Genomic DNA, 26,660 nt, shown 5'->3' with positions numbered 1-26,660 from the left:
AGCTTTTTTTCTATATGCAACAAAGTCTTTTCAGTATTTTCTAGCTCATTACAATGATGTGTTCATTTCCACTTCTTTGTAGTCCGCAGGTAGTAGATGCCGTAACCTCTGCTCAGACCCCAGCATCGCTGGAGGCCATACTGGAGTTTCTTGACTTTAAGGATGCAAGCACTTCTACCCTGCAGGAACGATTCCTGTATGCCTGTGGATTTGCTTCTCACCCCAGTGAAATGCTCCTGAAATCTTTAACTGTAAGTCAAAGGACAAAACAAATACAACAGAGTTAATACTCTTAAGCCTCATCCCTGTCAAAGGGGAAGGGAAGAAGAAACGACTGTTGCTGTTTCCAATTTTCCTTTCTTTATCCCTTCCAGGGTTTCCTTTAAGTGTGCCAGTAACATATAGCCTGGAAACAACAAAAATTCACAGGTTCAGACTGAAAGTCTATTTACTTTGTAACATGTTATCAATATCTACTACTTGAAAAACAAACATAAGTCTGAATGTTAGCAAAACAGTTTGAGGGTTGTTTGATTGTTGCCTTATCAAAGTCCTGTAACCATTTAATAGTCTTTTTTTTTTTCTTTTGTAAACATAGCTTCAAAATGAATCTACTATTTGAGACACTGAATGTAACTCAAGGGGAAATGGCAGTCAGTTATTATATGTAATGATAAGCAGTGCTCTGCTCAGCCTGAGCCCAGGCCATTGTGGTCATCACTGCCTTCGCATTGTGCTAATGTTCACAGGAAATGAGGGAGGGTATTCAGCGCACTACAGACTGTGGTTCATCATATTTAGACAGAGAGACTAACAACATTGCTTTTGCATAACAGGCTAAGTTCAAGGGTGATATCGCAAATGAAGAAATCAAAGAAACTCTTGTCATTGTCATGGGAGCACTCATCAGAAAGCTGTGTGACAGAGAAGGCTGCAAGCTTCCCGTGAGTATTTGCTGTTCACTGCTGGCCAGATTCTGGTCTGCAATATATGTGAATAATCCCTGCTGATGTTACTGGGAGAGCATGAGAGACACAGGAAGTATATTACCCCCTGTTTTAATAAGCCCATAAACTCCTATGTTTGCTAGAGAGAGGTGGTGGTGGGAGGGGTTATTAACATCTACTTTGTCAGCTTTAGGCTTTAATCTGGTCTCTTCCCATTTCTGTGGATTTCTCCCAGTTAGTCCTTGTTTGACAGAACTTTTTCTCACTGCCTAGTCTGTCAGCAGAAGCAGTACTTTTGCTCACTTGTCCAAAAGCTTTGCAAGTCCTCAGAGAAACACTGGCAAACTCAGGACCTATTTAATATCTGCAATCACCTTAGGTTATTTCAGCTCTGTGAAGAAAATTCATTGGTTCAAGTGCTCAACTCTGACCCAAACATGCATAGAACAACCCAGGAGGAAGGCTGTCACCTTGACCATGGGCTGAGTAGGTGCTGGTGATAGAGGATGAGGATGATCGGATGAGGCACTGCAGCCTTCTGGATCTGTGCTGTTCGGGATTGCAGCGCGCTGCTGAAAAGACACAGAGCACTTGAGTGGTCCTTAGGAATCCCTTTTTCCTTACCCTGTTAATTGTTAAGCACTCATAACATTATGTTATGAAGCACTAAAGAACACTTCCCTTGTCTTTTTTTGTGGGGACATGTGGGCCTATAAGTAAGACCTGTGAAGTCCCTGAATCAGGGCAGGAGCAGCTAGCATATGATAAATCTATGGACCAGGTGCCACTGTGGCTACAGCCACTTTGGTTATGCTTGAAGGAAGCCATCGACATAGAGTTTACAAATTACATCTTTGCTAACCCTGTGCAACGATGCTTTGAAACAAAAACATGCTAGAGCCCAGCCCTGCCCCACCTACTTCTGTGAAGGAAAAAGGTAGGTTTATGGTCACCATTTAAACATGCTGTTGGATTTCTTTAGGCTGTTGTGGAAGCCAAAAGGCTGATTCTAAGTAGACTGGAGAAGGCTAAGAAAGATGACAATGTGAGGATGTACCTGCTGGCACTGAAGAACGCACTCCTTCCCGAAGCAATTCCACTGCTTCTGAAGTACGCCGAGTCAGAAGGCCCCATCAGCAATGTTGCTGCCACTGCCATACAGAGATATGATCCTTCTTTTCTCACCAAAGAGGTAGGAAAATATACTGCCCAAGAAAAGAAGTGCAAGAGACTGTTTTAAACATAAAGTATAAATGAACAGAGTTCATCTGTCAGTCCCACTCTTTTTAAAGATGCCCCATGTATGGGGTTTTTTACCTCTAGGAAATCATTATACACACTTCAGTTCCAGCCAGAAAACTCTACACATTCCTGCTTGCCAAATCCCAGCTCCCGGTCTGCCAGTGTTAGTCAGCCTTTGGTGCCAGAGTCACACATATCCATTGAAGGTGGCAGGCAGTCTGCAGGGAAAAACCAGGCTCCCTTCGCAAGAGCACCGCTTTCACTGTGGTGTACAGGAGACGTTAGGAATGCTTGGGGACCTGCACAACCCCTGTTCTTTCTTGTGCTTTCACGTAGCCAGGGAGAATGCACGAACTAAGAGAAGGGTAAAACAGCTGCATCTTACCTTGTGGCCTCCAAGAGTAAGAGAAGACATACAAAATAGCAGAATGTGAGGACCTGCCTCTGCTGCATTACCCTGCATCCCATTTCATACCTACTGCTGGCAGCCGTGACAGGTTGTCAGGGTGCTGCTCTGCAATGAACATTGCTGCTCTGCAGTGAACATGCCAGAGGCCGTTCTGTCAGTGGGGCTACATGGCTCTCCATGGACTTATCTGTAAAGAAGATGTGTCACAACCTTCTTGGGGACACGAGGCCACCACAGGCACTATATAGAAAATTAAAATTGCAAGATTCTTGATTATTTTAAAGTACATATTCCTTTATCAGTCAAGGAAATCTCTCTCTTGATCTTACCACTGCCACAGTATTTTGATCTTAGTGTTCCTACTCCTTCACAGCCCCACTGTGAAAATCAGTGTGGAAGGCTGTATTTGGACTGTGGCTGAGAGAACATAACAGATGCCCCACTTGCCCATGTGGTCACTGAGCTATACATGTCTTGTACATTCCAAAAGGACCATGAAAAACAGGGTGCTGAAAATATATCCCTATGTATTAGCCTTAGCTATGGGGCTAGCTTAAGCTGATATTATAAACGAGATTCCAATCTGTACTTTGCCCAGTCATCTGTGTGAGCACTGACTGAATAACCTGTCTCCTGACCAGGTGAAGGAAACAATGAACAGGATATACCACCAGAATCGTAAAGTCCACGAAAAGACAGTGCGAACCACTGCAGCTGCTGTCATCTTAAACAGTAACCCATCCTACATGGAAGTGAAAAACATCCTGCTCTCCATTGGTGAACTGCCTCTGGAAATGAACAAGTACATGCTCTCCATGATCCAAGATATACTTCACTTTGAAATGCCTTCAAGGTACATTAAGTTCAGTATAAATAATTACAGTTCATCCTTACTTCTTTGCAGAAACCCAAAGAACACACAGGTTCTCATGAATTACTACTGTAAAATTTAAGAAGAGTATAAAAGGACGCCTGATTTTTGTGTCACTTTTAAATATCGATATTTCAGAATAAATCTCTGCATTTTAATGACATTCTTTTAATAGCTATTCACATTTTCAGAGGTACAAATAAGAATAAGGCATCTAACTTGCATTACTGTAAGAAATGTCATCTGTTGGTCTTAATTCTCTCAGTGGGGCTCTTGCTTTTATATTTTAAGAACCAGTGAACCAGAAGGATTTTAAACATCACAGCACTAGAATGAAGATAATCAAAATATCTCTTCTTCTCAACACCATTAATTTTCAAGCAAGACCTTTGCTTGCCTTTCTACCTATGACTGCAGGGAGTAGCTGAAATTGGAAAAGAGGCTCTGGGTTAGGGCAGATTTTTAGTAGGAAAATGTGAGGGTTGTGAAGACCTTCTTTCCTACTGGGAAATTCACCCTCTCTCAAATTTGGTATTTCTGCAGAACAGTAATACATTCGGTACTGTAACATTTTTGTGTCTCTGTGTTTTTGTTTGTTTGTTTGTTTTGAAATACCACAGTAAAACAGTTCGGCAAGTTCTGAAGGACATGCGTGCTCATAACTATGATCGCTTCTCCAAGATGGGCTCTTCCTCTGCCTACTCGGGCTATATCACACGTATGTAACCATGAAACTGCCTTTCATCCCTGTTTGTATTCCCAAACATTTGATTAATCCACTAGTTTAGTCACAGGTACCTTCTTTCTTTTTTAATTAAGGTGGTCCTGATATATCATCCACATACAGCCTTGACATCCTCTATTCAGGCTCTGGCATTTTAAGGCGAAGTAACATGAACATCCATGTTTTCGATAGAAATGCTGAACTTCATGCCAGCCAGGTAACTGCCACATTGTACATAAAAACTAAGCCTGTATGTGGTCCTCTTCTTATAGCTTCTAAATCAATTCAGCTAATGCTTAAGACCATAAGGTTTGCTGCACAGGGCAGAGAACAGTAACAGGGGAAAAAGAAACGCACCACAACCAATGAGGCACATGTTTGCCCTAACTAAAAGACAGGTATTGCGTTCTGTATCATATATCAAGTTCTGTCTCTGGTTAAAGCCTATACTGTTTGTCTGATATAATCAGTAAAAGGTTTGCAAGTTTGTAAAATCAAGTCCTGTGTTTCGGGTATAACATAAAGTGGAAATACAAGGAGTAGATCAAATGTACGAATCAAAGAGATTTAAATGAGATGCCTCTGTTTTGGCCTTTTCTTAATGTTGGCAACTATCTTCAATATTATAATCCTCCTAAATTTCTGCAGGACAAAGATTATGCAGTGGAACATCTTTGGGTTTTCTTCCCAAATGTCTGTGGAAAATAATCATATGAATAAAGGAAAATTAATTTGAAAGAAAAGTAGGCTCAGGATTCTGAGCTGCATGTGGGCAAATTCTGCCTGCATCTGAAGGGAAAAAACATGCTGTGAGATTATTTATTTTCCATTTTTCTAGCTGCTCTACCTAGTTCCCTTAAGTCTTAACCTCATACTTTTTCATCTACAACTACATAAATCAGAGTTAGGCTCTAAAGCATTAAGAAAATGTGTAGGGTTTTTAACAGCCTGGGTCAGGCAGAGTTTTTCCATTGATTCTGTATCACTATTGCTTCTTAGGTGGTGATTGAAGCTCAAGGTCTAGAGTCCATAATAGCTGCAACTCCTGATGAAGGCGAAGAAAACCTGGACTCCTTTGCTGGCATGTCAGCCATTCTGTTTGATGTCCAACTCAGGCCAGTTACATTTTTCCAAGGGTACAGTGATTTAATGTCCAAAATGTTCTCAGCAACTGGAGATCCCATTAACGTGGTGAAAGGACTTATCCTCCTGACAGATTACTCACAGGTACTAATAGCACACTGTTTGCTTCTTTTTCTGTCTCTTATGCACAGATGCTCCCTCCCCCACACTGTTATTGTAGGACATCTTATTTTCTCTCTTTTCAATGCTGATAAAACTGATTGTTACCTAGGCTTCTCTTACTATGGGAGCAATAGAAAAGTCACAGGTATTAAGCAACAGAATGAAATTACATGAAAAGCAACCTAGAATGAAGGTGAGAACACATATCATTCTAGAAAACAAAGTAACACTGAATAAAGGCAAATCCAACTGAGTTTCCTGTAGAAGACTCATATTGCTAGCAGCTATGGCCTCCCCTCCCACAGTTTCTTGTAATACAGTATTGTCCCATGTGACCACCTGCATTTTCCTCTTCACAAGCTGTCCAGAGACCTGAAGTCCATTAGGCATTAACTGTCAGGTACTGAATGAAGGAATCGCTGCTACTCAAACTTTCCCAGATAACTAACCTTCAAAGAACAATGCTAAGAGGTCCAAATTTCAAATGCTTATTGCTAGGCAAAACCAGGAATTAAAATGAGGATTACACAGTTTTTATGCAACTGTCACCCCAAATGGTCTGTTAATTTTATGCTTAAATATAGACTCATATACAAATATAACCAACCGGCTACAATAATTTATTATTGGAGGACTAAAAATCAGACATCTCTCTGAAAGTGCAGGGCCAGCATTTGGTTTGATATTTTTGTTCTTCCCAAGCAGGGATCTCCTTAGAACATGTGGATTTAACAGCAGCACTCAGCTCATGAAACATCTGCAGGCTCGAACTTTACTTTTTACTTTTCCCCTTTAATTCTTGGCAAAAGAAAATGCCAAAAGCAGATGATGAGAAAATCCACTCTGATCAAAATTACACAGAAACACCCCCTGCATGACAGCTGTCCCCATCCTGAACCCAGCTCAGCCCCTTTATAACGGTATTATAAGTCTAGAGGGCTTCCCATGTAGTGCACAAATTGGCAAACTAAAGCTCATTCCAACAATGCTTTACAGTTCACACGCAGATTATGGGCAAAAACTTTACCATGACCTATTTAACAAACAGACTGCAGAGGTGAGAAAGATAATCATATCCAGTCCTGAGCATACGAGCATGGTGTTTACAGAACTAAATATTTCCCACTGCTGTGCATGCACCAAGCTCCATACATACCCTGGCCTGAATCAGCTGGCTGGGCACCCCGATATCTCTGCCAGTGAGCAGATTCTCCACTCCTCGCCTTTGGAGAACCTCACAAAAGTCTGGGGCGCACCAGGGCTGGGACTGTGTGCCATTTTGATCAATATCAGGGTGTAACATTTTGGGTTGACTCTCTGGAAGCCTGGGCAGCAGTGTGGTGAGATGGGATCCCACCCTGCTTCCTCTCATGGGTTGCTACTAGCACAGTTGCCTAAGCTCTTTGGGAGTCAAGCAGCAGACACAACCAAAAATGTGTGTTCACAACCAAAAAAGCACTTGTTCTTACCTCTACATCCCACAAAGGCAAAAATTGTTTAAAGCACTGTTGAACACAGCTTCAAGCTGAGCTGTGTTTTAAACACAGCACATCTTTCTAAGAATGGTTTTACAGCTGTGTTCCAGGTCAACAGCAACATCAACACAGTTCGGGCACTTCCACATAACCCAGTTAAGCTTCATTAGAAATGCTTTCACCTGTCAAGTTCTTGAACTGTGGTTACAGCTGTACCAGAAAACACTGTCAGAATGGAAGGGTGAATGGTGTAACACTGGAACTGAGGAAAAACAGTGCAAGGGAGCCATAATTAGCTGCCTGATAGTTGAGCACTACCCTCCACTTTCCCTGGCCAGCATGGACAGAGCTTGCCCAGAACATAAGCCCCTTTACAAAGTCATACTGTAGACAACCAAGACAAATGTGGGTTTATCTTCTTTCAAAGAAGAAAACCAGGCATGGGAAACAGTGCTCGTCCTATGTTACCAAAATTCAGTGTGCCACAGCTGGCCACAGTGTGATTTCAGAACAGGTGAAAAACAAACATAAGATACAGACAGCACAGTTGAGATCCACCATCAAGAGGATGGCTTGGAAGCCAAGACTGGAACTTAAAAATGAGGCAGGTGAATTGTCAGAAAAGAACTTATGTAGTATTTGGGTTGCAATTTTTGCATTGGTGCAGCCTTATTTTGAGAAAAGTGACTTTTAAACATTAGAAAAGTTCTGCTCCCTATTGCTGTTTCTAAGGATCATTTTTCACAGAAAGACCAAAACTGAGTTGTACTCAAAGTGCTGTCAAATCTACCATATAACTCCCCTCCTGGAAAACAGCTTCATTTCATTAACTTCACAACTGCAGTAATCGCAATAGGCACATTTTGGAGAGGTGATTTCCAAGTTAACAATATTGCTTCTAAAGCTTACACTCCCGCCCACCATCTATAACATCTTTTCTCACGTAACTCCACAAACTGAAATCAGAGTGTATTTTACAGCTATTGCCAGTTCTCACAGTGTTGTTTGAGGGCTAAGAATAACTGTCCAGGAGTTATAATTCCCTCTATAAAATAAACAGCTCTCATAAAACTGTTTTTGAGACTCCTAAGTCACCTGCATTAAAGTTCAGTAGTGTTAATATTTCTCCTAGGCAACGCACCTGCCAGAAGCACAGAGAAATTAAATACTGTATTAATAGTTCAGAGAGACCATTTGAAAGCCAGAACCCAGTGGAAGAGAGCCAGTTCCCAAAGAAGTGTCTGTTTCAGCCGTCTCTGCATTGCATTACAGTAGCACTGTCAGTGCAGTACATAAAGAAACTTTTTTTATTGAAGCATAGCACGGTTCAGCGTTTTAAACAGTAAAAAACTACTGATTCTGATCTTTTGGATCACATTTTCCACTGCAAATGACATACAAAGCTTAAAATAGAAAGGGAAAGGAAAATACTGCTTCTGAGGAGGCTGGGTCCCTGTGATTTACACCTCCTATCAGCCTGGATTGGATTTGCACGAGGCGAAGGACAGGACTGAGCTCTAAATAAGGAGACAGATGAGCTAGTAAAACAAAAGACAAGTGCTCCTTAGTTTCTCTGCTGGTTTCAGTGACAAACCTGACTTAATTCTAGGTAGCCTTTAAAGCCTTAAACTGTGCAGCCATTGCAAACCAAGCCTACTCTAATATTATTAGGTGCAGTTTGACAATGCATCTAAAAATATCAGCTCCTCTGGTTGTGTGTACATATCTCTGCCAGAATGTATACTGTTACCTCCTTGCTCATTAACAGCTACCCACCAATACAGTCCCAATGAAAAGCAAAGTAAAACAAGCTTTATCTCCACACCTAAACAGACCGCAAGGAAAGTATTCCTTGCCCCATCGCAGTCAGTAGAAAAACTCCCTCTGGTTTCAGAAAGACCACAATTACAACCCATGATTTTTACTTGGGTGAAAAGAAGAAATCAGAGTACAATATGACCACACTTGCTGGCAGCGTGCTGGATTTATAAGCCACAGCCAGCCCACAGCATTCTTACATTAAATCTCAAGCCCACTTCAGCAGCAACTGACTGCCAAGTTGGTTCTGCCAAGGAGATTGTCAGAGATTGTTTATTTACCCTAAAAGGTGAAGTAACCGTATACAGCCACCTTAATTATCCAAGTCCTCGATCACGGCAGGAAAATTTTAATGCTGTGAATAAAACCTCCCCAATGTTGCTCCTTGCTGTAGGGATTAGGAAGCCAGGCTGTCTCTGCTTGCTTATTTCTTAAATCCTGGGACAGCATTAGCTGGAATCACTGGGCTACTGAAAAGAAGAGAGACTGGACATCAAAAAGGGGGAGGAAATTGGCTATTCACATGTCCTACAAATGCCTGCAGCATTACAGGTGCTGAGAATACCACAGGCACAGAAACCCCAGAGGAGGGAGAAAACCAGCTGGGAGAGAGGAGGAAGTGTCCTGTATGTGAGGGACATGATCAAAATAAACTTTTCCCAAATGAATGGTTCTTTTAGAACAGTGAATTAATCCACTAGTTCTTAGGGAAGCAGGGCAACTATATAAAGTGAGTTAGATTGCCAAGCTGTGTGAACCTTAAAATCTTGGCTGTGTATCAAAACTTAAAAGTAATGAGCTGCCATGACCCTGAGCTCTATTATCACTTCCGAAACGGACTCCATGGGATGCGTTTCCAGTCCAGCCGCAGAGGTTTCAAGAATCCATGAGCACACTTGGTGGTTGATGGAAAATGCATTAAATGCAGATTCACAGTGGCAGTTAAGGTGCGTTAGCTTATGGGTTTGGCCACCCAGCCACTGAAGACATAATTCCTGCCATACGGTGGGTTCAGAGCCACTACATACTGCCCGACTGCTTGCAGCACTTTGCAGCCTATTGCCAGTACGCGGCTGCCTTCGGGCGTGCTGAAGAACTCACACTGCACTCGCCGTTGCTGGGGCTCCAGCGAGGAGTTTAATCTGACTTAGCTGGACTGCCAGCAGAGCCTCCGTGAGGCTTGTGTGGTAGCTCTTGGAGACAGAGGCCGTGATACTCCTTGCCGTGATGCTCCTTGCAGAAATGATGCCAGCTGGCAGACAGGGGGGAGGGGAAGGATGCAAGGCACCTCGCCTTAGCTTCATCCCATTTTCTAGGGAGCGAGGCACATCAGAGGTGTTTTGTCCACCCTTTCAGAAAAGCCCTCTTTTCCTTTTTCTTCCTGCCAAATGACAAGTGGCATGATCGCAGTACAAAAGGGAGTAAGGAAACCACTGAGGTCTGCAGTCAGTAACGGGGGGGTTACCTGTGCTTTCTGATGGCTCTAGGAGATTCAGCTGCAGTCCGGGCCGAGGGCCAGCATGGAGTTCCTGGGCGGCCTGGCCATCGACATCTCGGGAGGGATGGAGTTCAGCCTGTGGTACAGGGAATCCAAAACCAACATCAAGAACCGGTGAGATACTCCCAGCGCGTGCTATAGCTGTAGAGAGCTCAGGCTCCTGAGCCCTGGTAGTCCCAATGAGAAGAATTTAAATATAAAAGACCTTGCAGATGAGTTAAATAACAGTTATGTGCACGGGAGAACATTTGTACTTCTCTATTCCTTTCCACCTGGGTAATACCAGTTCCCACTGGTCTCATCTGAATTTGTATACCTTTACCTGAAGAACAGGCTCCTTTGAGGGCAGTTTTTATGTATGGATGGTAGGACTGTTTGCAATTTAATTTCCTCTTTCTTAATGTGTTTTGAATTAATTGTAATGCCTGAATTTATTTGCAGGGTAGCCATGTTTATAGCTGGTAACACCGAGGTGGATTCCTTCTTTATAAAAACTGGTATGGAAACCACTTTGGAAGTAGAAACGGCATTAGACTTCATCTCCACGGTGCAGTTTTCACAGTACCCATTTTTAGTCTGTATGCAGATGGACAGAGTCGAGTCTCCATTCAGGTAAGATCAAAGACCACACAAATTCTAAGGCATCCTTCCAGCCAGCTGTTGAATCTGGAACTTTTGGTGTTCACAGCCACGAGAGATTAAGAACAGAGGCCAAATTTCAGCCCAACACAATCAGGTGCAGTGTAGGCTGTTACACACACTGACCTCTGTGCTAACCCATTCTTCCCAGTCCCTCACCCCTGAGGTTCAGAAAGGACCTTTTTGAAGATCACAACTTGCTCTGAATGTGCACTTCAGTCCAATTTTCTGATTTGGTTTTGCAAGTAAACTAACTGAAGTGTCAGGACACTGGTCCCCTCGCATACAATCAGTTCTGATGGTGACCTGAAACTTTGCCGGCAGTAGTTCTCTATCATGCTGTTGAGAGAGGAAGTGCGTAGCCATAAACTAGCTGAAGTGGAAAGTTTTCTTCATCATCTGCTATTTACTAGTGTCAACAAAAGTACCTTGTATATATATATATATACACACACCTGTATATACCTTGTGTGTGTATATATATACCTATATATACCTTGTGTGTATATATATATATACACCTGTACTTGTGTACCTTTTGTGTGTTAAGCTCTTGCAACTGTCATGTTCTATCATATTTTATTAAGGCACCAACTTTCCTGAAAGCTAAACAACTGTGCAATAAGGTAAAAAAGATGCTTTCCGGTAGCCAAAGAGTAGTACTTGCATTGTCATGTGAGAAGCTGGGTTTACTATTCCCTCCTAATCCCTATTTGCTAAGACCTAAGGGCAATAACATTTGCAGAGCCTGTGCCAGATTTCCATTCAGGCTTTTCTGATCCAAAAGATAGTAAGCCTGAGAGGAATTAAAGAACTAAAGGATCTCCAGGAAATCCTAAGAAAACAGTATCTGTTATTCTGCAGATACTAAAATGTCTTTTGATTATACCTACACATTGTGGAAGTGTAATCTTGTCTGTGTGTAAAGTGTTTATCTCTAGCCACACCTACAGGGTACAGATTTTGCCCAAATTTGCTCATGCCAGACCACCATGTTGTGTCTCTACAGGCGTTACGTGACTAAGTATGAAAGTCTACCATCTGGGAGACGATACACTGCAAGGAGAGGGAAAGCAGAACTGTTGGCGGGTAATGAATACCCTCTCCATCAAGAAAACTCCAACATGTGCAGGAAGGTTTTCGGTGCAAAGTCTGATTCCTCCAGCAACTGGTTTTGAAATGAGCACCTGAGCTTTTGCTTTCCTGAATCCATGGCTCCCTCAATGACTTAGGCTTGTACGTACCGTACTAACTTGGAGCTTGATTTCGCACTACTGCAGTTAATGGGAAATTTGCCATTGATTTCAGCAGGCCAGGATCAAGCTCTCAGTGCGTGCACAGTGTTTACATATTAACCTATATTTAAGACTTTTGTAAAAAAAAAAAAGCTAAGGCAAATAACAACCAGTTTGTTAGTATTCCATGCACTCCCTTAAGGGTGGTGCTAGTTCTTTATTTTTACTTTTTCACGCCAAAAGCAAAAATAATCCTTCATTTTTCTTTCTTGGGGAATACAGAAGTCCATGGTTTTGACATGCAGTAAGAACAATTATGATGTATAAAGAATGATTATTTATGAATATATTTTAAAGTATTTAGGTGTTTTAGGCCTATGACCAATCCTCATTCAAATATTCAAGTACGATTAACATCTAAATGGGACCATGAATTCCTGCTTACTCTGTATTGCTTGTTTACAAAAAAGCAGGTTTTATTTTACATGATTTTAAAGGATTTTCCCTTTTTTTTTTAAGCAGTCAGGGCTTGATTATTATTATTATTTATCTTTTTGGTTTTTTATTAACTGCTATAGTTAAATACAATTGATGAAGGATGTGGGGTAACATTTCCAGAAGTACTTAGAGTTGCCTTAATTCTGTTCCCATTGAAATCAATGGTATAATATCTGTAGTTATCACCAGGAGCAGAGTTAAGCCAACACTGGTTGCTCTTTAAGGTTGCCTCCTAAAAATTTGTGTTCCTGTGTGTAATCAAGGCAGGTGTATTTCAAAAAATGAGCACCCACCAAGGCAATTCTGAACTACGGTGAAGGAAAAGGTCCTGAAAGAAATCCATTTTGAATGCACAGTCTAGCAAAGCCTGTGCAGAGCCAGAACATTTTCTTCTAGGTAAGTTAGGGTCATATTTCAATGCAAAAAAGTAATCACTACTCATACAAGTCCTCCGATTAAAATGACTTATACCTTTTTGCTCATTCAAGCAGTGTCTTCATAGGAACTGTGTAAAAAAATATATGTTTTACATTTACAACAGCATTGCAGATTAAGGAAGAATATACCTCATCCCAGCTCAGCTGATCTCTGACATGATCCATCTGATTTAATTTTTAAAGGACAAGGTGGGTGAGCGCTGGTCACAAAAAAGTAAAATAAAAAGCCAGGAACAATAGCTTTTCAAAAAAACAAAACCAGGCAGGAAGAAGTCATAGATTGTCATGAAAAAAAAAAAATGTATTACAAGAATAAAAAAAATTTCAAAATTCTTTTGTGTTGTAAAAAACCAAGAGTGCAGAAATCTGCAAAAATCAAACTATCAACGGGATGAAACAGTCTGCTTCTTGTCTTTCCTGAAAAACGCTGACACACTTCTAGTCAAAGCATAAATAAACCAGGTAAAAATACAGTGTGAAAAAATTGGTTTGTTTTCAGTCTGGGTTTTTGTCCATTGCCTTCTGGATTGGGAAAGCCTCTTGTTGGGGAAGGAATGGTGTTGATAGGGACAAGAGGAACCATTTAATTCACCACCGCATAGGAACCAATGAAGTAAGTGGGACACCCACTTGTCCGGGGCTCCCCCTCTCGTCAGGAGATGCAGGCATCTCCAGAGGGTGGTGTAGACCCCAAGCAGGATGCACCACGTGCTGGAGGTGCCTGCCCAAATCCTCTGCCCAGAGGAGAGGTAAGACCTAGGTGCCCCTCTTCAGTGTTGACACTCACCAGAAATAAGGCCAAAGCGATACCAACACTGCTGGCAGTGACACCACCCTGTAAAATAACATGGCCAGCACTGCCAGCAAACCTGCTCCTGAGCCTCAGCCTTAAAGGCCCTCTCTCACGCCTCTGCTGAAGACTTTACGCAGCACCCCATCCCCCGGCATTCCTCCTCCCTCAATGAGCGGCAGTTTCTCCTTCCTCCCTTCCAAACCTCCCCTCCTGCTCCCCAAACACAGTCCTCCTCCTTTCAGCAAGGCTCCCACAAAGCTGTCTCTTGCCCTCGATATCCACGCTCAAAGTCTCCATCCTCTATTTTGTAGACACTGTTTGAGACCTCCACTAGTGTTCTAGGAACTGAAACCGAAGACCAGCTTTTACATGTTGTTATTACTACTTGCTATTTGTGTCATACAAAACAAAAATAAGATCAGAGCTAAGTATTCACACACCTAGAAAGAGGCAGTCTCCTCATGCAGTGATCTGGCACCCTAAATATAGAAGGTGGACAAAGAGTGGCACAAAGAAATAGCTATCATGACTATTTCACTTTTAGAGAATTGAGGTATCAACAGATGATGACCTCGACCCCACATCCTAATTTGCATCAACAGTCTGCCAGGCTCACCCGTGACTTCACAACCCAAAATCAGAATAAAAAGGTTCTAGATAATGCAATTCATATCTGTATGATCTGTGTCTGATATCAGCAATCCCACTGCAAGGCTTACCCCCTCTCAAATTTATCAAATCTAAGAACCTTCTGAATGCGTGCCTGTAAAACAGGGCCCTTTGGCACATAAAAATAATGTAACATCGGTGCTCACTTTTAAAAAAGCATAAAATAAAATATTTTCTGATTATGAAAGATAATCTGGCTATTGCCAAGTATCTGGCCCACGACACCGGGTTCGCTTCTCTTTCACACAAAATGCACAGGTCTGTTTAACATGAATACCTAATTCTGCCAGAGATACTGACCTGTGTGTTTTGCTTTTTTTATTTACTCATCAAGCCCTGGCGCAGCTTGTTGAGGAAAATCGTGCCCATCTACACTATTGAAAACTGGTCTTGCAGAATGGGACAACCAGCCTGTCAGGGCAATTTTGGGGCTTCCACAGCTTTGACAGCACCCCTTGAAACTAAATCAAACAGAGCCTCCGAGGCCCACGTTGCTCCTTCAGAAGTGAAGCGCGTCCTCCTGGATACCCCCTGGTATGGCAGCTACGCTTGCTTCTGAAGCTATCTGACCCTAACAGCTGGACATAATGGGGATTCCAGGAGGGGTTTAGTCCAACAGCTGGGCAATGGAAGGCCACGGCTTCCCGACGTGGGCTCCATAGCTACGGAAACAACAAAACCGACAAGCTTCTAAAAATACGGTGAAATTAATACATCGCTTAAGCCTACATTTGAAGTGAAAACACACTTGGGGTTACAACCAAAGCAAACACTACGAGCATTTATCAAATCAGTGGGGGTTAATCACAAATACGCAACATACATCTTCAATAATGGCCGTTACGCATACTTTTAAATAATCAGCAATGGTAGCAATTAGACAATATGTCATATGTGAAGCTTAGAGAAGCAAACAAATGCTCAGTCCTTTCTAATCGGAAGCCACAGCAAGAACAGCGCAATGATAATCCAGCTAAGTCCAAAAAGCAGCCCACTTACAAAAGAGATTTTGAAACTTTCCCCTTAAACTTTCAGGGAGTGCTAATTTTTAAAGACTATTTTTTGTATACTCTTCAAAAAATATTCAAATTCCAGGATTCAGCTTCTCACTCCACTCCTAAACATATTCTGGTGCAGAAAGCACAGGGGAGTATAAAGATCAGTGGTTTGGAAGGCAGACTTCCTCATGAGGTTATGAATTAAACCATCAGTGCAGTACAGGTTAGCAGATAGGGGGACTAAACATCATTATTTTTGTAATACCTGACCGTAAATAACCGCTGGTAAAATACATTCTTTCCTACCAATAATGGATACTAACCAGAGCTGCATGGGTGTAAATCAGCATGTTCTCCGAACAGCCTGCAATCATGCTGACAGCATCTTCCTTTCCCTTTGTTAGCGGGAACAAGATCATAATTTTAATTATTTTACTTTTAATAAAACTGAGACTTGGTCAAAGGTGCTAGGGTTAACCCACATGCAACAACCTGTAAAATACTTATGCCAGATTTCCAATAAATACACGTTACTTATTAAGTCAGCTGTAACTTATCGAGAGCATCTGGTAGAGAGAATTTGTCTGGCTACACAGCGCAGAAGGAACTGTAGTCCTTAAGTACGGATACGTTTCAGGAGTTACAAGCCCATATAATGCATGCTGCAGTTGTACCTTGGAACACAGGAGGATTTGTTAAAAATAGCAAAATAAACAGAAGTCCTGGCTGAGCAAGGTTTTTAACCACATTTTCACCTTGAACTGTGTGCCTTGTCCAGCAGAGGTCAACGGAAGGCAGGGCAGTGCAGAGCTGGGCTGGCAGGCACTATTCTGCAGCGTCAGGTTCGAATTTGGTAACTAGAAAATGAAACTAGTAACTAGAAAATGAAACAGCTGGATAGGCGAGGGACACACATTGGGTTTGGCAAGCAAATTGCTTGTTCTCGATACTGACAATCCAAGATGATAGCAATTGTAAAATAGGTGCTTTAAAAATAACAATAACACCACCACCACCACCAATAATAATAATAATAATAATAATAATAATAATAATAATAATAATACCACCGCCTTGTTTTATCCTGGATAGCTTGCTTAGATCTGACATGAGGGAATTACTGGCTTCTCATTTTGCATCGTTCCCGCTCCTCCTGGCAAAAAGTGCAGCATCTCTACCTTTTGGTCTCATCATCCCTACCAGTGATATTTTCAAGACTATTTAGAAACTCTTATGATTTTCTCCACCAATCCTTGAGAATCCCACAAATAGTTCACTTGACTTTTCAGATTACTTTAAGATATCGTAAGAAACTCTCTCGCTTTAGTTTCAGTGGAGTTTTGTAGTGTAAAGCACATTGCTGTTGGACAAATGCTGGCTGCAAGGCTGGGCCCCTTACGGAAAGGTTAGAGTTCATGTCTCTCAAAAGCGTATTTACTTTTGACCTCTCTTTTTTAGAGGTTTCAGCTTAAAATGCCCATCTATTATGAGAAACCAGCAGTGCTGTGAAGAGGTCATTACAGAAGTCCACTGAAATCAGGCTCCAGGAGCTCTTCTTGGAGAGGAGTAAAGGAACAGTTCCCAAATATTCCTGTTGACAACCCCAGGTCCCTTTGCGATTTCAGACTCCTCTAGTTGGAACAAAGTGATCTAAGGCCTTTCTCTCCTCTCTACACACCCACTATTAATTTGGTTCTGGTTTGGTCATCCTTTGATATCCTGCGGTCACCCAGCTTGCTCCTGTTGAGCGAGCTCTCCCCAGTTCATTCCCCCCTTCTCCCCATCCTTCCTTTCAACATCTATTCTCATTCATCTCTGAGCTCTTTTGGGTCTAATTAATCCAGTTGTATCTCAGTATAGGAGTCACTACATTGGCAGTGAAATCACAGATGACTTCTATCCTAAATGCAACGCTAAGGTACAAATTTCAGAGAATCCAGAAAGAGAGAGAGAGAAAGAATGAGACAAACACCAAACCACTGCTTTACCAGTAAACTTGTGCTTCCAGCAAGGTAGGAAGACCGTGTAGCCATGTCTTGGGAGTGATACAGCAAATTCACAGCAGATATCTTCATACTGTATTACTTGCTGATAAATAACGAGGTGGGAATCTCTTTTCCTTTAAGCATCTAGGGCATGTGATTAAAAGGAAGATCATTATAATGTGCCCCTCACATACTGAAAAATGAGAAGTGCAAGTGTTCTTCTGAACTGCAGAACTAATCTTTTAGTTTTCAAGTCCACTTCATGATTTTTCAGTGTTTGACTCGTGCTTTTTTAAACATTTGGACTTAACACCAGAAAGCTACTCAATCTCCATTAGGGTAGAAGGAACACATGAAAGCAGCAAAAGGTTTTTCCTAGCAATAATTCAAGCAATACTGCTATCCACTAATAAAGTGATCCTATTTTTGATCGCATCACAATATTAGACAATGAAAATAACATAGGGAACAAGCAGAAAAAAGTTATTCACCCCACCAATTGCTCTCTCTGAATGCATTACAACAAAGACGCAGTTCTTTGGATACCCAAACCATATACCAGTCAAAGCTAGGGGAAACTGGGGAGTTCTTTTTTTCATTTAAGTTACATCTGGGGAAAAAAAAATAATCAAAGAGAGTCAAATGAAGCAATGCCCCCAACTTCCCTTCATCCTAAGAGGGCAGAATAAACAGTGAGATCAGGTCAGAAAGAGACTTACAACACTGGGACAAACTCGGGGAGACTCTGAGTGTGGGGTTTTGGATCGGCTCTCCGGTGAAATCTTTTCTTCCGTTCCTGTTCACACGTTGAACCAAGTAACGCCTCTGTTATCACTGGTTCTGCACAACAGCGAAGGTAACTTCACAAAAATACAACCAAACAGGGAACTGCAGGCTTACTTGCAGTGTGTCTTTTACTGAAAAATACATTTTATTTATCATAACATTCAAAAAAACCCCCAACATAATACAAATGCTAACTCATTCAGTTACAAACTTTGGCAGTCAGCGGTTTCAGACAGTCCGTTCTCGTGTGGTCGTGACGTACTGAAGTGTGCCCGACGTGCAACACGCTGCTAGTGCAATTCTCAGAGCGACTCCGCTGTCCTTCAATCCCAGGCTCACGGCATCCTGCGGCGGGATCACTTTGGGCTTCAGCTACGCACTTGCCACAGTGTCGTCTACGTTGAGAGCAGCTCAGAGAGTCCTTTTTTCTCCAGTCATATATCTTCTTTTTTTATTTTTTTCCCCCACAGGCAACAATCATCAACACAACGCGTTCACGGCATTTTCCTTTTGCCTTATAGCCCACCGCTCTCTCATCAGACATATCACCCACATCCTCTTAACAATCATTATCCTTACTTCACATTTGCACTTTTAAATATCTTTACACTGATAACCCACTCCCTTAAAAAAGGGGGGGAGGGGGGGAGAAAAGAGGAAAAAAAAAGAAGGGGGAAAAAAAACAGAAAAAGGGGAAAAAAACACAAGCATTTTTAAAGTAGTGTATGTGTTCTCAGGTAGCCACAAGTTAATGGTAATTTATAAGCATAAGGAATGACACTTTGGCCATCAACACTAGAGAGTAAAGGCAGCTTTGAATGCAGACAAGGAAAAAAAAAAAAACGCACAACCCATAAATACATTTTAAATCATTCATCAAGTGATTCACCAAGGATTAACTGAGTGAAACCGACCCTGCTGCAAAAGACCAGAACAACATTTGTGCATCACTCCAGTCCCGCTCAAAATGTTAACTGGATCCTGACCTAAAATGTGCGGAAATGGCTGGCCGGCTGTTGCAGACCCCGAACCCTGACGGCAGGGCTGGGAGGGAACTCGAGTGGTGCACAGGGCTTTGCCCTGCTTTGCACGCGGGGTGAATTTCAGCTGTAACGTACTATGACTGCACCGTGAAACATATAATACTAGCAGCTTGTGAACCCTGACATGGAGGGCTTGATTCTAATCCAAGATACGTGGTTACACATCACCCCATCAGTTGGAGAAATTCACCGCTGGGTATACACGGAGGAGCACCATATTACCGGGTTTTTTTCTAGCGACCTTTCATGATGCTATCTGCCGGATCCGGCTCGACGCAAGCCCAGAGCTCTGGTTTTATACGTATAAAGTGAAGAACCTGAGACTCGGGTCTGCAAGGCGCTCTGGGCCAAGTTCAGCAAAGCGTTGTGTTGATGGGGAGAAAAAAAAAGAAGAGATTGCGCTTCCACTGAAGTCCCCAGGAAGCTGCTTAGATATCTGAAGTTCGAGATGCATGCGAAGGCTTTGCTGGACTGGGTCTGCAAAGCTCAGCTCCTTGCAAAACTGACCCCTTGATGCAAACATGGAGCCTCTTTAGTAACAGACAAAATTAAGCAAACACTCTTTCATTCCACTGAAGAAATCTCCCCTGAGAAAATAAATACCTGTTGGTATTGCCTCATTTCATTGCTTTCGTCTCCACAGGCAGTTAAAAAAAACAACTGCAAAATTTTCCTCCAACAAATACATGTTGAAATCCTGGGCACTTTGTTTTCTACGCATTTTTTTCCTTTCAAGTACACCGGGTGAAACTGTAAACCCTGAGTTTGTGTGTGCAAACCTCTATCTTGTAAACTGCAACGTGAAACTTCGCTCCGAGCACCGATATAGGAAAAGATAGGACAAAACATTTTTAAACGCGGATGCTAGTATTATATAATGTACGTACCATACATGTGTATGTCACAGTGGACGATCTACTCTGGTACCTGCACTGTCCTGCAGTCCGAAGTACTGTTTCGTTTAACACCGATACTCTAGTCGTAACGTCTACGGACTTATCAGGCATGAAAACGGTGAAGAAGCATTGATTTTCTTTAAGAGGCATTCAGCCCGAATCCCGGTAGGAAGTTAAAGCTTGTAGCTGTAGACCATACAACCGAAGAGCACGGGGATTAAGCTTACACGCTATATGGCTCTAGTTGGGCATACCATGCTCTTTAAAAAGGGCTAGAATGGTATTTTTTCATTGGCTTTCCACAACGATGAAGATAAATGAGAAGATAGGTTAAATCACTCACTATGTGTATACTTGCAGTGCATTTCATCCTGAGGGCAATTTCAATTTGTGCCTGTAAACAAATAAATTGCATTGAAATACAATCTCACATGTATGGTTGAAGACAGTTGTAGCTGAGTTTTCTGTATCTTGAGAGTTACTCATGGAAATGAAAACCTGAGGCTTTCTTTAAGAATAGGAAACCCTGAAACTTCCTTAGCAGCAGGAAACCTTGAGAACAGGTGCAGGAAAATCCTGCCTGTGGGTAAATGCTTAAGTACAGACTTCTGGATTTTGCGTTTAGATTTTAGATTCCAACCTGTTACCTCGAGAAAGCTTTATGCTAAATAATTGAGGCTTTATCTTACATTTATTGGCTTCCCAAAGCATTTCACTGAACTGAAATTTTGGGCAGGGAACACGCTATCATAGTTTAGTTTTACTGTCATGATAACAATTCTCTTTTACTGAGACAAACTGGTTGCTGGCAACAAAATCATCAGTTTAAGCAAAGTTTGACCTATGGACATACATATCACTGCATTTTGAGTAATCTTATTTTATATTTTCTTGATCAAAGGAGAAATATTTTCTTAGCAAATACAGATAGCGCAGATGTAGCCCTCAGATAAACCTGTCAAACAACGGCTAAGGAAATGACTACATATTATTGGGGCTGTAACATTAGAAAACTCCTCTCACAGGGGAATCACTAGGATTGTGTTTTCAGCCATGCTGCAATTTAAGGAAGAAAAGACTGCAGTCTTAAAGAAAAATAAATGCTATCCTCTCCTTTAAAACTGGGGTCAAAAAATATTACATTCAATTTCTGGCTTTCCAGTATTTAAACACTGTCATAATTAAGGCAACTTGTGATGTTTAAGGCAGTACAGAGGAGCAAATGAAAAACGAAAGCAATCAAATGTGTTTTCTGAAATTTACACAATCTGTTTTGAACCATGCCAAAAAAATAAACACTAAAGATAATGTAAATACTACAGATCTCTCCGTTTGCAATTCCAAGTGCAGAAGTAGAGAGTACAAAATAGACATCTGCTCACAAATCGTCACCAAAACCTATGGGGAAGACCCTCATTTACTGCAATGGGGGAGAGCTGAGGGCTTTATTTTTATTAAAGAGTTGCAGGGCTGCGCTTGGATCATCACAACACGTTCCAGGGACCTGGACAAAGCTGCGCGTCGATCCACACTGGAACACTGCTGCATTTACACCCTGCATTTTACAAACAGCTGCAGTGGCACTACTACCGCTAGCCACCACCACAGAGGCAACGCCTAAAACCTGCACATTGGCTTTGATATAAAAACAACTTTGCAGAAAATAACGCAGTAATTTAGCGTTGCTCTCATAAGTAAATGTACGCATACTCCAAAACCGGGGGGTATTTAGGAGAAAACAAGAAACTTACACACTTGTTTTGTATGATGAAGCAAAAAAATGAGAAAACTGTAGAAGCAGTTTTTAGGATGTATGTTTAGAGTTACCAAGTGTATTTCAGATTAAAGGAGCGTGATTCTTCTTCCTTATCCCTGTAAAAAAACCAAACATAAAAGTATCATTAGTAAAAAGTAGACTCTTGGAGAGCTGCCACAAGCAATTCTTAGAGAGCAATCTTTACTACTCTAGGGAAGTGCATAGTAGCTCCTTCATTGTCACACTATTCTTGCTACTAATTTCCTAAGCTGCTGCCAAGTATTAGACAACAGTACCCAACTTTTTAAACCGAGTCAGCGGTCGGGCAGCCTTATGTTTTGAGCAGAACCAACCCGTGCTGCTCAAGGTGTGAAACGTGCGCTGCCTTACGACCCCATGGCTCCCCACGGACTGGTCCTGGGGAACCCCATGCACATAGGTGGAAAGAGGGCAAAGCGACCCATCCGGGATTTAAGCGATCCATCCGCTTAAGTTAAAGACCTGAGCATTTCACTTATAAACACAGCATCCAGCATGGCGTACATAAGCAAAAGTGAAACAACCCATAATAATGTGCTCCAAGATTTGTGGAGTTAAGACTTACATATTGGCCCTGGAAAGCATCCCAGGCAAGAAAAGTCATTAAGCTCGCACTTGACTTTCATTGGTATCAAGGCTAAGCACCATTTAAACATTTCCTCAGTAGCTTATTTCCTCATGTTTATTTCCATTTGTAGACTGATTTACTGGATCAAATGCTGAAGCCCTTTTAGTTCTTGGAACATTCCTGTATTTCCCACTAAAATTGGACAGGTGCTTTACTAAATTCTCAGTGAAGACATCAGCACAAGTAAATCCTACATACCACATATTTCACTGTAAGTTGACCTTTTGACTTAATCATGTAGAATATACATTTGCTGAATAGGGCACAACTAAAGCAGAGCTCAAAAATACCGATTTATGAGCCTTTAAAAAAATAATTCACATATGCTATCCACACAAGATTACTTTTGAAAGGCAGTCACAGATTGTCTGATGGCAGGTAGGAAGAAACACAACTAATAAGTGTATTTGCATACTTTGGTGACAGAACTGGTCACGTTTGACTTAGGCTACTTTCACCACAACAATAAAAGTCCCATGTATTCCTGTAACTATAAGGTGGCTTCAGTTTAGGCACATGTTTGAACAGAGCAAGGAAAAATACCCTTCTAATATTGGCACTACAATTTACCACAGTAGCTTTCTACTTTGCTACAAGTTTTTTTCTCATTTATTTACCTAACACAAGGCAGAAATTCCCTAGAGCATAACGTGGGAATAGATACAAAAGTTAAAAACACATTCTCCAGTCATTCAGGCTGGGAATGAGCTCTCTCCAGGCAGTCCGCTCACTACAGGTCGGCACTGCCTAGGTTCGGATGCAGGCAGATATGGCAAGTTTACTAGAACTGAAAATTAGCATAATTCTTTTTTTCCCTGTATGAAGGAAGAAGTGCAGCAGGCAAGAACTATGTTGCTAAAAACTCACCAACTACTGTGAGCGAAGAAGAGGAGGGAGAAAGCTGGCTTCATTGTACCTCTCAGAAACATGTACATATTCTCTAATATTTGCTGTATATAAAAAATTTAAGAATTGTTCAGAAATGGCATCTTGGATGCCATGGATTTTTTGCCAGAAACCAAATTGATAGGATCCGCTTTAACCCATTGATTAATGCAGAAAAGAGCACCAGCCACAGAAGAAAGTGCTGGAAGAGCAGCAGATGTGCGGAGGATCTGGTGCCAACAGCACCACAGGCATCACACCACCACCAAAGCTTCAAGTCAGCTCTATCACGCTGATCTCCAAGAGGTGACAGAGACCAAGATGGAGTGGTCCTTGACATGGTGACAGTTTGTGAATGAAGATGCGAAAAAAATAAAGAAGGGAGGAAGATATTACGTGCAGTGCGGAAAGAAATACAGGAGTGGAAAGAAAGAGCATTCAAAATAAGCGTCAGCTTATTTTGGCTAGTGAAAAAAGGGACCTGACAGTACTTTATTCAAACCCCATGCTCATGTGATAAAATCTAGCTGGTTTAAAATCCATTTTAGGATCTACACAGCACTGCTGCAATCAAAAAAACCCCTGATCAGATGTGAAAGCAATTGCAATGAAAAAATGATCAACAGGTCACCCTCTGATTCATATGAAATTACACTCCTATTCTCATTAGAGGAAAAACACTTCTCCAAGCAAATGCATGCATTTAATTAGGAAGAGAAAGACAAAAGAGATACAGGAAAAGAAAGGGAAACACATGAAAAAGCAGATAATAGAGAAGAGAAGAAAAAATTATCCACAGGGACATGAAAGTTATGTAGGTGAATGAAAATGCTGAGTAGGTACGAAGACAGAACCGAGTAACGGGAAAGAAGGCAGTGGCTATAGATGTGATTCCCTTCTGGCATATACCTTATTTTCCACTGAGAGCTATACGGATAACCAAGGTGGTATATGGATGACAAGCTAAACGAATCTTGCAGCATGCAGTTAAAATGATTTGGTTTACCGACTCGCAGAACAGGTCAAGAAAAAAACCCCTGCAGCGCACATCCATTATACGCCAGCAGGACACCTACCTCAGCCGGTCTGAGACGGCGGTGGGGGGCATCCCTGCCTGCATTAGACAACATGCATCTTGGCATCATTAACGGTACAAGATAAATGAAGTCTTCAAACTGCTGAATGACCTTCTGTAATGAGCACAAAAGTTTCTGCGTCACCGATCTTTTGGGGCAGCTTTCACACCCGCCTCGCAATGGTAGAGCTTGGACATAATGTAAAAAAGCAGAGCATCGATGCGGTTATTAATGTCACCAGTAAGAAAGAGCACTTTGCCGAGAGCATCATCCACGGCAGGGATACACCAGGCATTGTAGGCAAGCTAGCTGCATGACACGGCAGGATAACCCCCTGGGAAACGAGGGGCAAATCATCCCAGAAATATGATGGGTTTCACTTTTAAAGACTGAAATAAGATCGAGAAGCTAGGGCTTTTGGTTTAAATAGCTGCTGCAAGATAGAAATATCCTTTTCAAAAACAGTGAGTGTCTAAACTGAAGGCTCACAAATAACTGATTCTTTGTGCTAGCGGCCGGAATCTGGCCTATAGACCAAATGGAAAAATCAAATAGCTTTTGCCATTTTGTCTAGATACTCTATCAAGACTTTACTGACAAGATCGATTCAAGTGGCACAGCGGAGCTCAACTTAAATTGGTACTTTGTCTGCCCTGAGTGACCCCGTAAGGGGCAATGAAAACAACTTATTTTATATCCAGGATAAAAGAACGGTATTTCAGAGATAAAATATTTACAAGCAGTTAAGAAGTAAGCATATAAAGCATTTCAGTAAGGTTTAATGCAATAAATAACCTACTACATTGTAGTAGACGATGCAAATTGAAATAACTATGTAACCGAAAACAGGTAACCCAAACACTAGAAGAAGAAATTTACCCTCTAGCATATGACCGAACAAAACTCGGCACAAAGTGGTGACAAACCCAAACTGCTGTTTCTCTTTGGCTCTTGATACACAGCAAGAACAAACTCCGTGAGTCTTCGCTAAGCCACAAAAGACTTCGGTAGCTCTGCCCAATACTGCACTTGATAAAGATGAACCATGTGCAAGGGGCAAAAGGAGGAGCGACACCCATCCTGAAGGCACTTGCTTAGTATTTCAGGTATTTTAAAACAAAATGTCATCGTTCCTTGGTCATTTTGCGCAAGATATCCTTAACCCCAGTTTTGACGCGCACCGCACGCCAGCACCGTGCCCTCTTCCTTGCTCCAGACCAGACACTCAACACTCCCGCACGTGCATCCCCGAATTTGGAGGCCGGCCCTGGGTTACAGCCCTAGGTAACCGGACACTGGCAGGACTGTGGCGGGCCAAGCTTGGAGTAGCCGTGCGAAATCGTGATTTGCAGTGGTGCCCACGGGCTCTGTGGGAGCCCTCCTGCAGCGCCGGCAGCTGCGGGCACCCCTGTCCCTGCCAGCAGCCCCATGGCACCGGGGAGGCACACCAGGGTCTACCCCACATATCCTGCTCCCTCATCCCGCTAACAAGGACACGAAATAAGGGTTTGCCTCCATCAGACCCCTGTCCCGCTCTTCCGGAGGATGGAGAGAAGCAGGGGTTCAGGGCAGAGAGACGGGCACTCTCCTCCCCTTGGGAGAAAGAGGTGAGAGGTGAGGAATCCTGATGCGCTGCCGAGGCAGAGGGGTTCTTTCGTGGCTTGCAAGGTGGGTGCAGAGGAGGTGCCCAGCAGCGCTCCCCGCATGGGGAACAAGGGGACCCCACTGAGACGGGGCCCCCCAGCCATCGGGCTGCACAAATACAGGCTGCGTAACAAGCAACTATGGTGTGTTTCTACTGAAACTGTCTCCGGGCCAAAAAAACGGGGGTATTTACCTGCTCCAAAAGACACCGAACTGCATCGACAGCGTGTGTAACCTTTGCGTTTCTATCTTACACACATGTTTTAAGTCCTGGTGAGGGCCTGCCCGCGGACCCGGGCCCGTTACTCAGCCCCCTCGAGAAGAAGCTGCGGCACGGCTCTCATTTGGCGGGTAACCCGGTCGGCCCTTAACCATCACTGGCGACCGCCATGCCTAATGGCCTGCGCCCACTCACCCGCGCTCT

At 42.4% G+C, this 26,660-nt stretch overlaps 1 protein-coding gene across 1 annotated transcript in view; it reads left to right on the top strand.

Moving 5' to 3' along the window:
* Window positions 1–12,046, top strand: part of MTTP (microsomal triglyceride transfer protein) — a 29,558-nt gene extending 17,512 nt beyond the window's left edge. Inside the window, exons 9-18 of the mRNA XM_009483361.2 lie at window positions 83–251; window positions 837–944; window positions 1,930–2,139; window positions 3,240–3,451; window positions 4,090–4,187; window positions 4,289–4,410; window positions 5,193–5,420; window positions 10,219–10,343; window positions 10,671–10,841; window positions 11,878–12,046. Coding sequence (XP_009481636.1) covers window positions 83–251; window positions 837–944; window positions 1,930–2,139; window positions 3,240–3,451; window positions 4,090–4,187; window positions 4,289–4,410; window positions 5,193–5,420; window positions 10,219–10,343; window positions 10,671–10,841; window positions 11,878–12,046 — 1,612 coding nt within the window. The remainder of the gene's footprint in view (window positions 1–82; window positions 252–836; window positions 945–1,929; window positions 2,140–3,239; window positions 3,452–4,089; window positions 4,188–4,288; window positions 4,411–5,192; window positions 5,421–10,218; window positions 10,344–10,670; window positions 10,842–11,877) is intronic.
* The last annotated feature ends 14,614 nt before the right edge of the window (window positions 12,047–26,660 follow it).

This window comes from Pelecanus crispus, chromosome 4 (assembly GCF_030463565.1).
Source record: "Pelecanus crispus isolate bPelCri1 chromosome 4, bPelCri1.pri, whole genome shotgun sequence".
Classification (NCBI taxonomy): domain Eukaryota; kingdom Metazoa; phylum Chordata; class Aves; order Pelecaniformes; family Pelecanidae; genus Pelecanus; species Pelecanus crispus.
This window is presented reverse-complemented; position numbering and strand designations above follow the sequence as displayed.